Source organism: Delphinus delphis, chromosome 11 (assembly GCF_949987515.2).
Source record: "Delphinus delphis chromosome 11, mDelDel1.2, whole genome shotgun sequence".
Lineage (NCBI taxonomy): Eukaryota > Metazoa > Chordata > Mammalia > Artiodactyla > Delphinidae > Delphinus > Delphinus delphis.
Window position 1 is genome coordinate 20,665,387 of NC_082693.1, and position 21,730 is coordinate 20,687,116.

Sequence of the window (21,730 nt, forward strand, 5' to 3'; positions counted from 1 at the left end):
ACACATCTTCTTTATCCATTCGTCTGTCGATGGGCATTTAGGTTGCTTCCATGACCTGGCTATTGTAAATAGTGCTGCAATAAACATTGGGGTGCATGTGTCTTTTTGAATTATCGTTTCCTCTGTAGTGGAATGGCTGGATGATATGGTAATTCTATTTTTAGTTTTTTAAGGAACCTCCATACTGTTCTTCATAGTGGCTGTATCAATTTACATTCCCACCAACAGTGCAAGAGGGTATCCTTTTCTCCACACCCTCTCCAGCATTTGTTGTTTGTAGATTTTCTGATGATGCCCAGTCTAACTGGTGTGAGGTGATATCTCATTGTAGTTTTGATTTACATTTCTCTAATAATTAGTGATGCTGAGCAGCTTTTCATGTACTTCTTGGCCATCTGTATGTCTTCTTTGGAGAAATGTCTATTTAGGTCTTCTACCCATTTTTGGATTGGGTTGTTTGTTTTTTTAATATTCAGCTGCATGAGTTATTTATATATTTTGGAGATTAACCCTTTCTCTGTTGATTCGTTTGCAAATATTTTCTCCCATTCTGAGGGTTGTCTTTTTGTCTTGTTTATGGTTTCCTTTGCTGTACAAAAGCTTTGAAGTTTCATTAGGTCCCATTTGTTTAGTTTTGTTTTTATTTACATTACTCTAGGAGGTGGATCAAAAAAGATCTTGCTGTGACTTATGTCAAAGAGTGTTCTTCCTATGTTTTCCTCTAAGAGTTTTATAGTGCCCGGTCTTACTTTTAGGTCTCAAATCCATTTTGAGTTTATATTTGTGTATGGTGTTAGGGAGTGTTCTAATTTCATTCTTTTACATGTAGCTGTCCAGTTTTCCCAGCACCACTTATTGAAGAGACTGTCTTTTCTCCATTGTATATCCTTGCCTCCTTTGTCATAGATTAGTTGACCATAGGTGTGTGAGTTTATCTCTGGGCTTTCTATCTTGTTCCATTGATCTATGTTTCTGTTTTTGTGCCAGTACCATATTGTCTTGATTACTGTAGCTTTGTAGTATAGTCTGAAGTCAGGGAGCCTGATTCCTCCAGCTCCGTTTTTTTCCCTCAAGACTGCTTTGGCTATTTGGGGTCTTTTGTGTCTCCATACAAATTTTAAGATTTTTTTGTTCTAGTTCTGTAAGAAATGCCATTGGTAATTTGATAAGGATTGCATTGAATCTGTAGATTGCTGTGGGTAGTATAGTCATTTTCACAATATTGATTCTTCCAATCCAAGAACATGGTATATCTCTCCATCTGTTGGTATCATCTTTAATTTCTTTCATCAGTATCTTATAGTTTTCTGCATACAGGTCTTTTGTCTCCCTGGGTAGGTTGATTCCTAGGTATTTTATTCTTTTTGTTGCAGTGGTAAATGGGAGTGTTTCCTTAATTTCTCTTTCAGATTTTTCATCATTTGTGTATAGGAATGCAAGAGATTTCTGTGCATTAATTTTGTATCCTGCAACTTTACCAAATTCATCAATTAGCTCTCGCAGTTTTCTGGTGTCATCTTTAGGATTCTCTATGTATAGTATCATGTCATCTGCCGTGATGACATGTTTTACTTCTTCTTTTCCAATTTGTATTCCTTTTTTTTTCTTTTCCTCCTCTGACTGCCGTGGCTAGGACTTCCAAAACTATGTTGAATAATAGTGGTGAGAGTGGACATCCTTGTCTTGTTCCTAATCTTAGAGGAAATGCTTTCAGTTTTTCACCATTGAGAATGATGTTTACTGTCGGTTTGCCGTATATAGCCTTTATTATGTTGAGGTAGGTTCCCTCTATGCCCACTTTCTGGAGGTTTTTATCATAAATCGGTGTTGAATTTTGTCAAAAGCTTTTTCTGCATCTATCGAGATGATCATATGGTTTTTCTTCAATTTGTCAATATGGTGTGTCACATTGATTGATTTGCATATATTGAAGAATCTTTGCATTCCTGGGATAAATCCCACTTGATTATGGTGTATGATCCTTTTAATGTGTTGTTGGATTCTGTTTGATAGTATTTTGTTGAGGAGTTTTGCATCTATATTCATCAGTGATATTGGTCTATATTTTCTTTTTTTGTAGTATCTTTGTCTGGTTTTGGTATCAGGGTGGTGGTGGCCTCATAGAATGAGTTTGGGAGTGTTCCTTCCTCTGCAATTTTTTGGAAGATTTTGAGAAGGATGGGTGTTAGCTCTTCTCTAAATGTTTGATAGAATTCACCTGTGAAGCCATCTGGTCCTGGACTTTTGTTTGTTGGAAGATTTTTAATCACAGTTTCAATTTCATTACTTGTGATTGGTCTGTTCATATTTTCTATTTCTTCCTGGTTCAGTCTTGGAAGGTTATACCTTTCTAAGAATTTGTCTATTTCTTCCAGGTTGTCCATTTTATTGGCATAGAGTTGCTTGTAGTCATTTCTTGGATGCTTTGTATTTCTGCAGTGTGTGTTGTAACCTCTCCTTTTTCATTTCTAATTTTATTGATTTGAGTCCTCTCCCTCTTCTTCTTGATGAGTCTGGCTAATGGTTTGTGAATTTTGTTTATCTTCTCAAAGAACAGCTTTTAATTTTATTGATCTTTGCTACTGTTTTCTTTGTTTCTATTTCATGTATTTCTGCTCTGATCTTTATGATTTCTTTCCTTCTGTTAACTTTGGGTTTTGTTTGTTCTTCTTTCTCCAGTTCCTTTAGGTGTAAGGTTAGATTGTTTATTAGAGATATTTTTTTTGTTTCTTGAGGTAGGCTTGTATAGCTATAAACTTCCCTCTTAGAACTCCTTTTGCTGCATACCATAGGTTTTGGATTGTCGTGTTTTCATTGTCATTGATATCTACGTATTTTCTGATTTCCTCTTTGATTTCTTCAGTGATCTCTTGGTTATTTAGTAACGTATTGTTTAGCCTTCATGTGTTTGTATTATTTACGTTTTTTCCCCTGTAATTCATTTCTAATCTCATAGTGTTGTGGTCAGAAAAGATGCCTGATATGATTTCAATTTTCTTAAATTTACTGAGGCTTGATTTGTGACCCAAGATGTGATCTATCCTGGAGAACATTCTGTGCGCACTTGAGAAGAAAGTGTAATCTGCTGTTTTTGGATGGAATGTCCTATAAATATCAATTAAATCTATCTGGTCTATTGTGTCATTTAAAGCCTCTGTTTCCTTATTTATTTTCATTTTGAATGATCTTTCCATTGGTGTAAGTGAGGTGTTAAAGTCCCCCACTATTATTGTGTTACTGTTGATTTCCCCTTTTAGAGCTGTTAGCAGTTGCCTTATGTATTGAGGTGCTCCTATGTTGGGTGCATATATATTTATAATTGTTATATCTTCTTCTTGGATTGATCCCTTGATCATTATGTAGTGTCCTTCCTTGTCTCTTGTAGCACTCTTTATTTTGAAGTCTATTTTATCTGATGTGAGTATTGCTACTCCAGCTTTCTTTTGATTTCCATTTGCATGGAATATCTTTTTCCATCCCCTCACTTTCAGCCTGTATGTGTCCCTAGGTCTGAAGTGGGTCTCCTGTAGACCGCATATATATGGGCCTTATTTTTGTATCCATTCAGCGAGCCTGTGTCTTTTGGTTGGAGCATTTAATCCATTCACGTTTAAGGTAATTATCAATATGTATGTTCCTATGACCATTTTCTTAATTGTTTTGGGTTTGTTTTTGTAGGTCCTTTTCTTCTCTTGTGTTTCCCACTTAGAGAAGTTCCTTTAACATTTGTTGTAGAGCTGGTTTGGTGGTCCTGAATTCTCTTAGCTTTTGCTTGTCTGTAAAGCTTTTGATTTCTCCATCCAATCTGAATGAGATCCTTGCTGGGTAGAGTAATCTTGGTTGTAGGTCCTTCCCTTTCATCACTTTAAGTATATTGTGCCACTCCCTTCTGGTTTGTAGAGTTTCTGCTGAGAAATCAGCTGTTAACCTTATGGGAGTTCCCTTGTATGTTATTTGTCGTTTTACCCTTGCTGCTTTCAGTAATTTTTCTTTGTCTTTAATTTTTGTCAATTTGATTACTATGTGTCTCGGTGTGTTTCTCCTTGGGTTTATCCTGTATGGGACTCTCTGCACTTCCTGGACTTGGGTGGCTATTTCCTTTCCCATGTTAGGGAAGTTTTCGACTATAATCTCTTCAAATATTTTCTCAGGTGCTTTCTCTCTCTCTTCTCCTTCTGGGACCCCTATAATGCGAATGTTGTTGCGTTTAATGTTGTCCCAGAGGTCTCTTATGCTGTCTTCATTTCTTTTCATTCTTTTTTCTTTATTCTGTTCCACAGCAGTGAATTCCATCATTCTGTCTTCCAGGTTACTTATCTGTTTTTCTGCCTCAGTTATTCTGCTATTGATTCCTTCTAGTGTAGTTTTCATTTCAGTTATTGTATTGTTCATCTGTTTGTTTGTTCTTTAATTCTTCTAGGTCTTTGTTAAACATTTCTTGCATCTTCTTGATCTTTGCCTCCATGCTTTTTCCGAGGTCCTGGATCATCTTCACCATATTATTCTGAATTCTTTTCCTGGAAGGTTGCTTATCTCCACTTCATTAGTTGTTTTTCTGGGGTTTTATCTTGTTCCTTCATCTGGTACATAGCCCTCTGCCTTTTCATCTTGTCTATCTTTCTGTGAATGTGGTTTTTGTTCCACAGGCTGAAGGACTGTAGTTCTTCTTGCTTCTCGAGGGCAACCTTTTTATAATAAAGGACCGGGACTTCCCTGGCAGTCCAGTGGTTTGGAATTCATGCTTCCACTGCAGGGTATGTGGGTTCAATCCCTGGTCAGGGAACTAGGGTCCCCCATGCTGTGCAGTGCGGCCTTTTCCCTTAGTGACATCACGTCCCAGCAGGTCCTGAGGAGACCAGGCTCCTGTTAGAGAGAAATGGACCCCATGATGTCCCAAAGCTGAAGCACCAGCAGGTCCTGAGGAGACACGGCTTCCGTTAGTGTGGACTCGACCCCAAGTTGTCCCGAAGCCCAGCCGTCAGCATGGACTCAGTCCCACGTGTTCCAGAAGCCAAAGCCCCAGCGGGTCCTGAGGAGATGGGGCTTCCGTCAGCTGCGCCTGGAGACAATTCCGCAGCTATGAGTTCTTTATATTAGGATACTAACCATTTGTTTTATATGTTTAAATATTTTTCCCAGTCCATTGTCTTTCAAGTTTGTTTACAGTGAGGTTTATTTTGCTATACAAATGTTTGAATTCATAACCTCCTTTCCTTGTATGGTTTTGATGCACTAATAAGTAAGAAGGACCTTCTTAGTATATATGATAAAATAACTTCCCTACATTCTCTTCAAATACTTTTATTATTTTATGAGTCTTTAATTAGTTTTTTATATTAAAAAAAATAAAATCTGTTACTTTTTTTTACTCTGTAGAGGGAAGTATGAATGGAAATTTATTTCCTATCTTAGCTAGCGATCACAGTGCCAATCATTATATTAAACTTATCCTTTCCTTTGTGTTCTGGAACTTCTTTTACATAGATACTGGATCTCCTACTTTTTTCCCCATCTGTTTTACTTTTTTCCCCCATAAATTCCACCAAATTATCTTTATCCCCTTCTTTTGAGCTGCTGACTCTCTTTATAAATCCGATGATTTTTTTTTTTTTTTTGCTACTCCACTTGTGGGATCTTAGTTCTCTGACCAGGGATGGAACCCGTGGCCCCTGCAGTAGGAGTGCAGAGTCCTAACCACTGGGATGCCAGGGAAGTCCCTCCACTGATTTTTGCTCCCTGAAGCCTACTCACATTTACAAAATGTGCTCTACAAATGTGCTCTGTTCAAAATTAGTGACAAGTGGAGGCCCAGCTGACAATTGTTTCTATCAGCTCTCTTTCCTTTCCTCCCCAGCTTAGCAGGGCAAGTGGTTCTGAGGTGGGAGATTGATTCTTCACTCTCTGCAGTTTACTGCCACTGTCTCCCCCCTGCCCCAACAATCCTCTTTCAGCACAGGAGATGGCTTTTCCCATCTGCCTCGGTACACTTAGGCACTACTATGGGATTCTTCTGCTTCTGTGGAAATCATCCTTACTTCAGCATTACTCATGTTAACTTTTCAGAATGCCGTGGAGGTTTTGGAAGGATGGGAGAGCACACATCCATAAGCATAAGCAACTACACACACGCCTGTTTGGTGTGATGAGAGGACTGGCTCCTGGAAACAGGGGTGCTAACTAAATTAAGTTTAGTCTCATCTGCTAGGCAATTTTCTCTTTTTCAATCCCCTGATAACAAAGTTCTGCCAGCCAGGTTCCTCCATGTACCATTCACACAATTCTCAGTCAAGCTTCCCAGGCTGTGGTGAAGTTTCATAGGGTAAAACTATTTCTGCTATATTACTAATTGTCTAATCTTTAGGCTACTTATTTGAGAAAAGCTTCAGTATTCCATAAAATATGCATTACCATCCAGTAGAATGCTTTTCCTTGACGTACTTTTGTGGCATTATCAACATTAGCATTGGTATACCTGCAGTCATCATTATAAATGGAAATGGTTCAATAAAACATTAAAGAATAATAGAAAAAAAAATAGATATAGTTAAACACATTGGAAAGGGTCATTTAACTGAGGAAAGCTTAGCTTGGTAACTTTGAGCTCACCAGCTGAGAGTAAAGGAAATGACTTCTTACTCTAATAGATGACAGACCTGGAGAAAAATATATAACTGCACTGTTTGGTATTATAGTGAATTCATATGATGATATATTTAATATAAAACTATTTTTGGTAGTTTTATACACAGAACTATAATGAGTCATTACTGCATAAGGCTGCTTTAACTGAGACATACATGTATAAGGAAGAATTGCTTTAGCCATCTAAATTCAAGTAATATTTCAAATTATATGTTTTCTAATTATTGTTTCATAACTTTTAAGTTAGTAATGTCAAATTCTTAGGTAAACTGTTGATGGGTTTTTCATAAAATATGATCAAGGAACTTGAGGAGCAGAAGTTATTCAATATTTTTATCAGATCAAGACCAAACATTTTTAGATACTCTTTTCATATGACAATTTTGATAGTTTTTAATTTGTTGTTTTCATGAATTTTCAGTCACAAATCCCGCCAAATTTTATTGTAAGTTTATGGGTCTTCATTTTATTTTCTACTGAACATTTAAATAATGTAACATCCAGCACCCATTTACTCATTCTTTGTTTCCCCCCTCTTAGAAATCAGTGTGTCACTTCCACTCACATCTTACTAGCTAAAGCAAGTCACATGGTCACCCCTAATTTCAAGGGGGCAAGCAGCGTGATTCTTCCCTTCCTGTCCAGGAAAGGGGAGAAAACTGGAAATATTGTTGAACTCTAGTAATGCTACCACGTTACCTGAGAGGGAAAATGAATTTTTTCATTATAAAAGCTACCAGATTGCTCAAAAAACATTCCTTTAAAAGTGACAAATTTTTAAAGAAGAACCAATCACTTATTTCCCACCTCTGTGAAATATCAGCTATATACAGGTTTCTGGGTTCTCCTCTCCTTATGCCTTTTTAATTTTTTCATCATTGTAATCATACTCTAAATACTGTTCTTTGTACTGACCATCATGTCTTATCCATTTTTTATATTGCTGTAGAATCATTGTAAGTTTTGATTCTGGTGGAATCAAATGAAATTTTTCAATTAAATATGTTCTAAGAATATCTAATAATCCTTATTCTGATTTCAAATTTGTATTCAACTTAATTCTTAACCCTCACCTGTGTTTAAAGAAAACAAACCAATAAACCAGTACACTTCATATCTTAAGTACTTGTAGGAAAACCTGGTCCTTCCTAAAATGCAGATTGTCCATGGCCAAACAAAAAGCTGCTCAGTTCTGAGAAAGTATTACTAAATTCTAAAGGGACAATTTATTCTACCTTAATAAGTAAGTAGCTGGAAAATCCTTGAAATAGAAAGAAAAAAAGAACAGAAACTAACTAATAGAATATGATTATTAAATTGCTCAACATATTATATCTAAAGATGTCCAATTTTTTTTAAAAGATGTCAAATTTTAAGAGAGTATAACAGTTTAAAAAATATCAGTTTTTACTTCATATAATTCTTTCTTACAAAACCAAAAGCTGAGGAAGTAAGAGTAATGTAAGATAATCCTTCAGTTTGTGAAAGTATTTATCACAAGTTCCCTAAGTGAGTTTGAAATATAATAAATACGCACAAATTAAATTGCTTCAAAGCTTTTCGGGAGTGAACCTAAAATAAAAATTAGCAATTCCTGTCCTCAACTTTAGGATGTGGAAGCAACAGGCTCAACCATGAATAGTGACTATGAATAGAAGGCAAGAAAAACACACACATACACAAAACTGAGCCACTGGCAAGAAAGTAGCTTTCGGTTTCTAGTTGTTTAGGAAAAAAATCTTGAGAATGCATCAAGGGAACCTATAACACCTGTTACATGAAGAAAAAATGTACATTTAAAGTGTCTTAGGGAATTCCCTGGCGGTCCAGTGGTTAGGACTCCACGCTTCCACTGCAGGGGGCACAGGTTCGATCTCTGGTTGGGGAACTAAGATCCCACATGCTGCATGGCACAGCCAAAAAAATTAAAATTAAAAAAATGCAATTAAATTCTTATTTAAAAAAAATAAGTGTCCTACCGTTTGTCCTTCAATACCACCTTGTTCGTCAACTTTTGTTTCTTCCTCATGAACTGAGTTAGACTCATTTTCTTGTTCTTTATACTCTTCTTGGACATCTTTGCTGACTGCTGCTTCTACACTCTTAACTTCGTCTTTGCCAAAGTAAGTTACCGTGGAAGTGTGTTCTTGTGATGCTGTTGGAACAGGGCCTAATGGCGTAACATGATCATAGCGAGTATGTAGGAGTCGCAGAGCAATGTCAGATGTTGCTAATATCCTTGGAATTTCAAATCCAGTTTGTGTCTCAGAGAATCTGATACTTCTGTACCTGTTAATTAATTTAACAAAAAGGATGAGGCTTTAGAAAATTCTATGTCTGTTGTAAGCTTATACCTAAGCAGTATTTCTCTCCACTTTAATTTCACCACAGTTTTGAGTCCTGACCCATACTTGCTTTCTTTGCAGCATTTGGATCCAGTTGCTCATGTTACCTTCTCAAAACTCTCTCTTGGGATTCATGACTCTATACTCTTCTCCTCCTATACTCTTCTCCTCCATCTCTGGCAGCTCCTTCTCTATTTCCTTTGTATGGTCTCCTTCCTAAGCATCCCTTAAACGTTGATGTTACTTGACTCTCCATCCCGAGCCCTTCTTTCTTCTCCCTCTACATACTCTCTCTGGATATTATTATTTCTATGACTTCAATTATTATTTATATTATCAGGAGTGTTTAACATGAGTTCTATGTTTCCTAGGGGAAGAAGCATCCCTGAATGAACTTTCAAAGGTCCAAAAATGCCCTTACATATGTGTGAGCATATGTAATAAAGTTCATAAGAGTCTATGACTCCTCAAAAGTTAAGAACTATCAATCTGTATGACTCTGCAAAATATGTCTCCAACTCAGATTTCTCTCAATGCTTTCAGACAGTTGCACTTTGATGTGTCATAGGTACTTCAAACTCAACAAGTCTGACACTGAGCTCATCATACTGACCACCCCCTGCTCTCTCAACATCACCATCAAAGTAAAACAAAACTTGTTCTGCTTCCACTATTCCTTATCTTAGTAAAAGAGACCATCTAATTCTCTTCTTAAGCCTGGGTAGTTAATACAGGGATATTCATTTTACTTTTCTTCTTTTAAAATTATATAATTTCCTTCATCCTTCTGGATATAACATATTTTATAATGAAAAAGGTTATATTAATATATTGACTCTGATTTAAACCACAGAGTATTTTGTAGCAAATGTAACTTGGAAAATACTTTTTTCCTTACCTTTACTAAATATCAGAAATAAAATCCAATACTTTCCACTGTCATAGGACTAGTCTTTTCAGAGTTGGGACCAGAACCTAGGCCTCCTAACTTTTATTCAGATCATTTTTTCCTAAAACTTGCTGCCATACTAACTCAATTATTTTGAAATGTTTGAGATAAAGCAGCAACCAAGTGATCGTGAATTTATCAGTATCTCTATCATTCCTCAGAATGATATTACTTTGTTGAAAACAATCAGGGAAACATCACTTAAATTATCTAAAAAATAATAAATATGAAAAGTATTCTTTTTTGAAAGCATTAACAGTTCACAAAAGATACATCTTTCAAAAGTTTCAGACTGCCATGTAGAGAGCACCTACCACTTCTACTTTTTGGTGGGGAGGGAGGTTAAGTGGGTGAAAAGAAGAGGAAGACCCTGATATTTAGTCAGTGTATATTTGTGCTAGACACCACACTATGTATGACCTTTACATGTGTTAACATTTAATCCTCAGCCCAATCCTATTAAGTTAAGTGATATAATCATTTCACTGTTGATATACTGAGGCATAACAAGGCTAAATAACTTGCCTAAGATAAATGGCAGGTCTCTGAGTCAAACCCCAGGTGGCTGACTTTCTAACATGGGTTTTTGTAAGTATGCCATGCTGTAATGCAACAGGCATCTGCTTGGTCATGTGACTATATAATGTCTTCAGACCTATAGTATCACCCATGGGAATACCTTGGATTCTTCTTGAGGTTTGCCCATACATATACAGTAACATTTTCATCTCGAATGACTTTTTCCATGTTTCCACTGTCCAGATCTGCTAAAGTACTAGCTTGCTGTAAGAGAAAAAGAAAACATTATTAAGATTAGAGGCCTCATAAATTACGCAATTTAGATAAGTTACTTCATCACTTAGGTGTTGGATTCCCTTCAATATTAAAAGAGTAATTTGGGGACTTCCCTGGTGGCGCAGTGGTTAAGAATCCGCCTGCCAATGCGGGGGACACGGGTTTGATCCCTGTTCTGGGAAGATCCCACATGCCGAAGAGCAACTAAGCCTGTGCGCCACAACTACTGAGCCTGCATTCTACAGCTCGCGAGCCACACCTACTGAAGCCCGCGCGCCTAGAGCCGGTGCTCCTCAACAAGAGAAGCCACCGCAATGAGAAGCCTGGCGCACTGCAACAAAGAGTAGCCCCCACTCGCCGCAACTGGAGAAAGTCCACGCACAGCAACAAAGACCCAACACAGCCAAAAAGTAAATAATAATTAAAAAAGAAACCTTGAAAAAAATAAAAAGAAAAGAGAAATTTGGGTAAAAATAAGGTTCAATCAAAATAACAAAGAATTGTTTTTAAAAATTCTCTAAACAACAAAAACATATTTACTCAATTAAATGTGCTCCCCATTTACTACTCAGTTTCTCTTACGGTGTCTAAGGATTGAAGTTGCTCCTGTATTCCCAGGTAGCACTTGTGGATTACTCTTAGGTTACCCTTTTCAATTTTAACATTATTTGTGACTTTTCATTTTAACTATATACATGCTTCTTTATCCTTACCTTATTAAAATGTAGATTATGCTACTGTAAAAGTTAGCCTATTTCTGAACATACCAAGTTTAGAAAACAAAATATCCAGATGAGTCATGTGTTTTACTAGTCCAATACTCGATAATCAACATTAAACACACAATTTAAGGATGTTCTTAAGAATTCTTTTATAAAGACTAACATAGCTTGATGCCTACTGCTTAAGATATTAGCTCTTTCAAAGGGCTTAAATAAGTCAATATGTATTTGGTTCCTATAATGTAAAAATTTAAATGTCCTGGGAGTTGAATTTATTGCTTTTTTTTTTTTTAAGTGATTGTTCTGGGAATTCCCTGGTGGTCCAGGGGTTAGGACCCTATACTTCCATTTCACGAGGCACAGGTTTGATCCCTGGCTGGGGAACTAAGATCCTTCAAGCTGTGCCAGTGTGGCCAGAAAAGAAAAAAAAAAGAAATAAAAGTGATTGTTCTCCCACACTTTTTGTTTTCTATGACATTAACTTTTTGAAGTGCCCAGGATAATTGCCTTGAAGAACTGTTCTACATTGTGAATTTATCTAGCTGTTTCCTCATGGTTTAACTTGCTCCTCTATTCCCTTTATTTTTTGTACACAGGAAGTTAGGTCTAGGTAGGTTTAATCAGATTAGATGAACAATTTTCGGCAAGAAGGCACAACAGGTAACGTTGTGTTCCTCACATTGCATGCTATCAGGAGGCATATGATGTATACTGTTAGCAATGTGGACTTGATCACTTAGTTAATGTGGTGACTACCCCCACCTCCCCTTGCAAAGTACATTTATCCTAGTCAGTAAGTAATCTGTGGTCTAATACTTTGGCACTATGAGAATAATGTGTTCCTAAACTTTTCACCTACTTATTGAGGTAGCCACTGATGATCCTTATCAATTATTACATTGGGGATTGAAAAATGGTTATTATCTTACGGATCATTCCTTCCACATTCATCAGGTGGTATTCTTCTGTAAAGAACTGTTCTCTCTACCCGCCACTCCACTTTCCCCTTTCCATTTTGGAATATCACTATAGACTCATGAATTTTTATTTTATTCAAGGTTCTATAATCCAGAGGTCCCCAACCTTGTTGGCACCAGGGACCGGTTTCGTGGAAGACAATTTCTCCACGGACTGGGGTGGTGGTGGGGAATGGTTCAGGCGGTAATGTGAGCGATGGGAAGCGATGGGGAGCGGCAGATGAAGCTTCGCTCGCTCACGCACCACTTACCTCCTGCTGTGTGGCCCTGTTCCTAACAGGCCACGGACCAGTACCAGTCCTCGACCCAGGGGTTGGGGATGCCTGCTATAACCAATTATAGTCATTATTATTTCTGATGTTCAAATTATCCCCAAGTTGATCACTGGGAGCTTCTTTAAGCTAGTTCTGTCTCTTTGGCTACTACTCCATTAGTCTTTGAGTATTTACTTGTTTTCTAGCACAAGATAACTCAAACTCATCTTTCAATAACAACCTTATCTTTCACTTTCCCTGCCCCAAACTCGAATCAGCCATTTACCACAATTAGACCTGGTTCCTTTTTATGGAATAAAAAGGAATCTGTTTCATACTGATACTTCCATTACAAATTTAACATTACGGTATTTTTTTCTAATCTTCTTTTCTTCTATATATCTTTTTTCTCTTAGAATAAAAATCTTGATTACTAATAATTATAATACATTTCCTTACTGGCTTTTTCTTACAATATAGATAAAATAGCTGCAAAATTATAATATGACTATTACTGCCAAGAATAAACTTAACAATAAGCCTTCTTTACAGTTCTTTGTATAATTAGAACATATTCTGCCAAGCCTATAAAGGTGATTGTGTTCTAGACCAAAAGAAACCAAGAGAGAAAATAGCCAAAAGCAAGGTGTGACCTTACACTGTTTTCTGATTTAAAAAACAAAACAAAACAGAAACAGCTATAGAAGATATTCATGGAATATTAGGGAAAATTTAAATGTGGACTGGATATTGGAATACATTATGGAATTATTATTAATTTTCTTAGGTATAACAATGGCTCTATGATTATTTGAATATTATCATTAGTGCTAAGATATTTGGGAAAAATAGAGTGACTACCAGTAATTGTAATCTTGTGTCAACTGATTTATCTAGAGTGTATAGCTAACATACAAGGTTTTGTGAATTTATTTTCATAATGGTCCTGGTAAACTTTAGCAAGTATAAGAAACAAATCTAGACTTTAGCTACACTGATAATGTTTCATTTCTTTAAAAATAAAATATTCACAGTTGTTAAATCTGGATAAATACATGTGCCTTAAATTGTTCTACTGACTTTTCCATAACCTTTTAAATCTTCAAAAAGATAAAGGACACTGGACTTTAAAAATTATATAATATAAAATCTTAACTCTTACAAAAGTCAATAATAACATATAAAGCAAAATATCACACTTACTCTGAGAAGTATTTCTGTGGCTATGTTAAACTTAAGATGAAGGAGCTCTTGCAGTTCTAGAATTGATCCTTGGTACTGTATTATATTTTTCTCTTGCAAATCATATGATGGAGTTTCCAATAAAATTAACTTCAATTTCTCAATTAACTATAAGTAAAAGTAAAAATATAAAGTAAAAATTTACGATGAAAGTAATCTGACACACAAAGAAAAAGTGAAATGGGGGATGTTTTATCACTTTTGAATTGAGGAACACATCACCAGTAAAACATATAAAAATACTTTCCTGTATTTATTCTATTATTTAAGATCCTGGAAAAATAAAATATTTCCTCCCAAAACTCCACTATAAGAATTCTAGGGCTTCCCTGGTGGTGCAGTGGTTGAGAGTCCCCCTGCCGATGCAGGGGACATGGGTTCGTGCCCTGGTCCGGGAAGATCCCACATGCCACGGAGTGGCTGGGCCCGTGAGCCATGGCCGCTGAGCCTGTGCGTCTGGAGCCTGTGCTCCGCAACGGGAGAGGCCACAACAGTGAGAGGCCTGCGTACCGCAAAAAAAAAAAACAAAACAAAAAGAATTCTATAATATGTGTAACAGAGCTGTCATTAGCAAGCTGATAGAGGAGGCACAGCTTGTCACTACTTAAGACTGTGGAACAATAGAAACAATAACAATATGATAAGGAGGAAGAGAGTGAGGAGAAAGAGGAAGAGGAGGAGAATTACTAACATTTACTGAATGCTTACTATTTGCCAGGAACTGTTCTAAATGCTTTAAATGTTTTAATCCATTTCATCCTCATCATAACTCTATAAGGTAGGTACTGTTTATTGTGCCTATATTATAGACGAGGAAACTAAGGCAACCTGGTTCCACCAGTAAGGAGCTTGGAAGATGCCACTCAATCCTAACAAGTGAAAAGCTGAACAGACTGAAAAACCAACCACTATTCTTTGATCCATAAAAGAGGTGAGGACACAGAGCAAATCCCTGTCCCCAAGATTGGAGAGACCTACAGGTGAACACAGGGAGTCAGTTTATCAGAGCAGAGTGTCAGGAGCAGAAAAAACTGCAGGAACCAGTGCCAGGTCTGTAAACCCAAACTGCAAACGATGAATTGCTGGGAACTCACGGTGGACAATTCTGAGAGTTAAAAACTCCCGGGGTGGGGGGCTTCCCTGGTGGTGCAGTGGTTAAGAATCCGCCTGCCAATGCACAGGACACGGGTTCAAGCCCTGGTCCGGGAAGATCCCACATGCCACAGAGCAACTAAGTCCATGTGCCACAACTACTGAGCCCGCGTGCCACAACTACTAAGCCCGCATGCCACAACTGCTGAAGCCCGTGTGCCTAGAGCTCTGCAACAAGAGAAGCCACCGCTATGAGAAGCCCACGCACCACAAGGAAGAGTAGGCCCCGCTTGGTGCAACTAGAGAAAGCCCATGCACAGCAACAAAGACCCAACACAGCCAAAAATAAATAAAAATAAGTTAAAAAAAAAAATCCTCCCGGAGGATGAAGTCATGGGAGCGTGAGAGCCCATAGTATTATGAGACTTACCTGCAGGAGCTCAACCAGGTCCCCACAATAAATATGGGGGAAAGAAATTCCCTCCCGCTTCTGGCAGGAGGAGGGGGCAAGGAAGCATTTTGAAATAGGACAGAGCGCTCTGTTCTTAACAAGGCTTGATCTCAGGGGAAATTAATTAACTAGAGCCTAACCTGCTGGAATTTTATCAGAGCCTAACTCACCTGGGGGAAAGGAAATGCCCAACTCCAGCTGGCTCTAGCCATTCCCTCTCACCTAAGATGGGATAAGAAAAATTAAAAACGCTTGTGAAGTTCACCATCCAGAGGCATAGGCTTACTTAAAGACAGACCTAATCACAGGACTACAGAACTCTTCCCCTCTCCCAACCTGCCTCACCACCACATTATTAAAGGCTTATTTACAGCAGTTCTTTTTACCCAGTACATCATGTCTGGCTATCAAGAAAAAATTACAAGGCATACCAAAAGGTAAAAACCACAATTTGAAGAGACAGAGCAAACATCAGAACCAGACATGGCAGGATATTATAATGATCAAACCAGGAATTTAAAACACCTGTTTTTAATATGCTAAGGGCTCTAATGGATGAAGTATTCAGCATGCAAGAATAGATGGGTGATGTAAAGCAGAGAGATGGAAATCCTAAGAAAGAACCAAAAAGAAATGCTAGAGATTGTAAACACTGCAACAGAAATGAAGAATGCCTTTGAAAGACTTACTTCTTAAGTGGACACAGCTGAGAAAGGAATCTCTGAGCAAGAGGATTTATCAATAGAATCCTCAAAAGACCAAAAAGCAAAGAGAACAAGGAATTAAAAAAACAGAACAGAATATCCAAGGACCTTGGGACAACTACAAAAAAAAGGAAGCACACACAAAATGGAAATACCAGAAGGAAAAGAAAGAGAAAGGAACAGAAGAAATATTTGAAATAATAATGACTGAGAATTTCCCCCAAACTAATGTCAGACACCAAACCACAGATCCAGGAAGCTCAGAGAACACCAAGCAAGATAAATGCCAAAAAAACCCCCTATTTAAGCATACCATTTTCAAAATACAGAAAATCAAAGATAAAGAAAAACTGACAGCAGCTAAAGGGAAAAAAACACCTTACCTTTAGAGGAACAAAGTTAAGAATTATATCCAACTTCTCAGAAATCACACAAACAGGAAGAAAGTGGAGAGATATTTACAGTGTTGGGAGAAATTAATGTACAGCATGATCAAGGAACAACTGATAGCAAAATTTAATTTTGAACACTGACATAGATAACATACAGAAAATTTCTAAATTAAGAGAGATAGCTGAGTAGTATGGGCTCAAGCCAGAAAGCTGGGCTTCCATCCTTGCCACCTCTTACCAGTGGTGTGATTTGGGGCAAGTTATTTAACATCTCTGGTGCCTCGCCTTCTTTGTTTGTAAAATGGGGATAATGGTGCATACCTCACAGGGTTATTGGGGGGAATTCAGCAACAACATGAATAAACTGAACCAGGCTGAGAAAGCCTGGCATAGTAAATATTATATAAGAGTTTGTCAAATAAATACATTTGATAATTTGGAACTTGGTGTTTACCATGCGATCACTGCTATCCAATTCTTTCTGTTCATCTTGTGGCTTCCTGCTTTAGTTTCCTATTATTATTGATTACTCTACTCATCTATCTCCTGTTTTGTTTCACATATCCTTTTCTCATCTTCCCTACTATTCATTACTTCTGCTTCTGTATCCCACATTCATAACAGGAAGGTGTCACATCCAGCTCATCACTGGTGAACTTTAGTACTACTTCCTGCTGCCTTCCTGCTATTCAAAGTGCAGCAGATTCCTGGACCAGCATCACGCTATGGCAGCCTCCCTGGGAGAGAGAATATGCAATGGCAAGAATACTGTATGATGAATCCATTAGCATCCAAATACTTCATGGGAGGCTCTTTGGAGTCTTTGGAAAGTCAGAGTAATGCCCATCTAAGGTCTCATAGGGGACCGTAAGCAAGTCACAACCCGTTTCTTCATATGTAAAATGAATCTCATAAGCTTGTTTTCCAGATTAAATTAGGCGAGCAAGTTATGACCTTAACAGTCTGGAGTTATTCCATTTTATAGCAACATGGAGAAGAAGTAAACCACAGTGACAAGAAGCACAACATGGCAGAAATGGAAACAAAAAGCATTAGAGGATAAAAGGACCAAGAGGAGTGAATTCCTTCTAGTTTCTGATATTATGTAGGTGTGTCTAAGTGTGGATTCCTTTCTTTGTATCCTAACTTGGGATTTGTTGGGTTTCTGAGGATTCTGGAAAATCGTCAGCCACTATCTCTTTGAATATTGTCTCTCCCTCCGTCTTCTATATCTCTCTGTCTCCTTCTGGTACTCCCTGTCAATATACATTTAGTCCTTTTTGCTCCATCATACATGTCTGTTAACTACTCTTTGATATTTTTCATCTCTTTATCTCTCTGTGCCGTATTCTGATAAATTCTTCAATCTAACTCCTGACTCACTCACTATTAAGAATTCTCAGTAGAGACATTTTTGTTTTCCCTTCATTAAGCTAAACGTGAGCCAATCAAGCTCTTATCATCTCCCTTTGCAAAGCAGGTTTTCCCCTATTTATCCACATTACCTTTTTGAGGCTCCCAGCCATAAAAGCGTCTCTGATCCAACTTGCTACCTTCCTTGTACCCTAAGCTTTGCCTCCTGATTTCCCTTTAAACCAGTGCTAAGCCACCAGGGGTTAACAAACAGACACTCTCTGGGAGGCCACTGACTTTGAGACTTGCCCACTTTTCTGAATTGTTTTATGGCCTCCAAGATTCTCCTTTGCCTTCTTTTGAGCTAGGCAGTGGATTTAAATGTCGTTAAATTTTTTTCCCTAGCATTTTTAAGTGCATTTGTAATGTGGTAGCTCCTCAGGTTAGCCTATCCATTCTATTTGCAGAAACAGAAGGTAGGATATTCTTATTCATCTTTGTACTTCCGGTGCTTAAAAGAGGTGCCTGGCTCATAGTTAACATTAAAAAAAATATGTGTAGTGAATCACTGAATAGTGCACAATTCTGGCTGAGGATAAAATCATACATTTTTGCACTTGAGTTATCTACATAAATGGATGCAACTTGATATTTTCTTGAATTAGATATACATACAGTTACTATTTCAAATTTATGTTAGGCTGATCTTACCTAAGGTGGCAAGAGGTTTTTAGGAGTGGCAAAAATAAAAAAGAAAACAAAAAGATGAGCAAATATGTTTCTCCACGGCCAAGGAAGTAGTAGTGTTATTAACTGAAAAATACTTTAATTTATTTCTAGTTTTAGAGTCAATATCAGACAATTGTAATTTACATAATTTAAAATTACAGAATAATACTTAAATACTTACATTTAGCACTAGTTTACTCTTCGCAGTCACTGCCTCAAAAGTCTCATTGGTTTCCTCTTTCCACAAGCTAATAAAAGTATTAATTTCTTGGGATATTGAAGGATCAGGACTCCCATCACATTGAATGTAGTGTTTCCACTGTGGAATAAAAATGTTTGAAGGTTCACACTGATGAAAATTCAACCAAAGATTAAATTACTTCTTTTCTGAAGCTTATAACCTTGTTTTCCATATTAGGCAAAAACCATATTATGACTTCAGTTACTTGAGATATCTCTAAAATAACCAAATTCCCCTTCATCAAAATAATTTAAAAGCCTCAATATTTCAAATAAATAGAAATTCTATTTATTGTCATATTTTTATTTTTAAAAAAGTATTTATGAGTTGATTTAGTTCTGCTTTCCTCTCTAATCATATAGCTCCTGTAGGTACAAAAGCCAACACTTGAGCTAATTTCTACTTCTCAAATGACTACTAATTCTTAACTGCCACTGTCATTTTAGTATTAGTCCTTCCATTCATTTTGTAGTCTATGCAAATTCTACATTTGTAATCATATTGTACTTACAATTTTTTTGCTTTAAATTATACTATAATCTTTTGCCATATTATTACAGTTTTTCCTTTTTACCCTGATAATCATCTACATTGTTTCCAAAGTTACACTGTTTTGAGCAACACTAGATTGCCTTAGGCTCAAACTTTTAATATTTTAATTTAGGATAATTTCCTCAGTATATATTCCCCCAAATTAAATCAGAGTAAAAGGATATAAAAATTTCAAGGATCTTATTACTGACAAATAGATTTCTACAGAGCTATATGAATTTACTTTGCTACAAGCAATATGAGAGAGATTTGTCAGATTAGAGATTTTTTTATAGACAAATTTAAAGTTTCTTGTTATTTAAACAGATATTGGATTATAACTCCCTCTTGTGGTACAAAAGTATTAGCTAAATAAATAAAATCAGTCTTACCTGAGAAAGCAATCTACTGTCTCGTTTCAATTTCTCTGCTTCAGGAAAACATGCCTCTAATAAATAAAGTTCTTCAAGCTCTCCATTTCTTCTTTCTAGATCCTGTTTCATAGGGATAGATACATTGATATCTTCTTTAATTTCAGCTTTGTGTTTCATAAGTAGCACCTAAAATTTACTTGACAAGTATTTAATTTTAAGATGAATACTACAATCAGTTTAAATGTAACTGATATTTCCAAAAGTTTTCATGTGGAACAGTGGTGTGCGAAGTGTGATCTGCAGACTCCTGGTGGGTCCCCCAAACTTTTTCAGGATCTGTGAGGTCAAATCTATTTTAATAATAATACTAAGACTTTATTTGCTTTTTTTGCAGTGTACACATTTGCAAGATGGTGTAAAACTGCTGGCGCCTTAGCGCAAATCAAGGCATAAGCTATACTAGTGGTCATATTCTTCGGGGGAGAGGGGTGATAGCAGTCAGTTTCACATAAGAATGATCTGATGAAGAAGTGAAATTTATTAATTTTATTAGATGTCAAACCTTAAGTATATGTCTTTTAATATTCCGTGTGACAAAATGGGAAGTATGCATAGAGCACTTCTGCTACATAACAAAGGACAATGCTATCTTCAGAAATAAACATTTATGCAACTATTTGAGTATTCTGGCAGACATTCTGTCAAAAATAAATGAACTGAGCATGTCACTTTCAGGAAACAACCCAAAGTATTTGTTGCCAGTGATAAAATTCAACCTTTCAAATAAAAATTTGAATTTTAGAAAACCTATATCCACCACTAGGGAGCCTGACAGTTTCCCAATCCTTAAAAACTTTTCTGATTTGACTGGAGATGATACTAATGTATGTGATTTTTTTTTTGGGGGGGGGATAATGAATGATAAAAATGTGTCAACATTTGGAAGCAAATAATTCAGTGAACCAATTTTTTCCAAGCAATCAATGCATGATGTTGCAAAATCATGCGTGGAGAAGAATATCCACAATTATCTGAAAGGCTGTTACAACATTCCTCCTTTTTCCAACTACCTATCTGTGTGAGGTCAGATTTTCTTCACATACTTCAGTCAAAACAACACATTGTAACAGATGGAATGATGAAGTAGGTATGAGATCCAGTTGTCTTCTGTTAAGTCAGAGATTAAAGAGATTTAAAAAATATAAACAATGCCACTTATTTCCCTAATTAAAAAAATATATATATATAAGTGTGGTGATGGATGTTAACTAGACTTATTGTGGGATCATTTCACAATATATACAACTATCGAATCATTATTTTGTACACCTAAAACCAATATAATTTTAAATGTCAATTATACTTCAATAAATATATATATATACTGTAATTGTTTTTAAAATATGTTAATGTATTTTTTTATTCATGTTTATGTTTAACAATGTTTAATCACTATTAATATAATAGATGTTTTTAAGTTTCTGTTTTAATTTCTAATATAGTAAATATTGATAAACATAAACAAAAACTCCTTGAGGATCTTCACTTTTTAATAGTAATGAGGTTTTGTCCTGAGATTAAAATATCACAGAACTACTGATTCAATAACGAAAAATTCTGGTGAAAAAGAGAAGTGAAATTTTAAAAGGAGAGGTAGAATTTGAACATTTTTTGGTCCCTATTTAATTATCTATACAACAGATTGAGAATAATAACTTAATGGTTACAAGCATGGGCTTTGAAGCAAGACTACTTCTGTCTAAGTCCTGGCTCTGAAATTTATTAGCTGCTTAATCTCTCTATTCACCAATTTCCTGATCTGTGAAATGTGGGTAATAATTTACCCACCATAACTTTATGGTAGGATAAAATGAATTAAACCAGTTCAGATAGGCCTAAATATTACTGGTACCTATGGGGGAGAATGACGTTAAATG

The 21,730-nt window shown here is 36.5% G+C and overlaps 1 protein-coding gene across 2 annotated transcripts in view; it reads right to left on the reverse strand.

Moving 5' to 3' along the window:
- Positions 1-21,730, reverse strand: part of DNAI7 (dynein axonemal intermediate chain 7) — a 74,307-nt gene that overhangs the window by 33,240 nt on the left and 19,337 nt on the right. For both annotated transcript variants that reach the window (XM_060024456.1, XM_060024455.1), the window contains exons 5-9: positions 19,812-19,913; positions 18,829-18,966; positions 13,888-14,034; positions 10,616-10,719; positions 8,622-8,931 (exon numbers count right to left, since the gene is read on the reverse strand). In XM_060024456.1, coding sequence (XP_059880439.1) covers positions 8,622-8,931; positions 10,616-10,719; positions 13,888-14,034; positions 18,829-18,966; positions 19,812-19,913 — 801 coding nt within the window. The remainder of the gene's footprint in view (positions 1-8,621; positions 8,932-10,615; positions 10,720-13,887; positions 14,035-18,828; positions 18,967-19,811; positions 19,914-21,730) is intronic.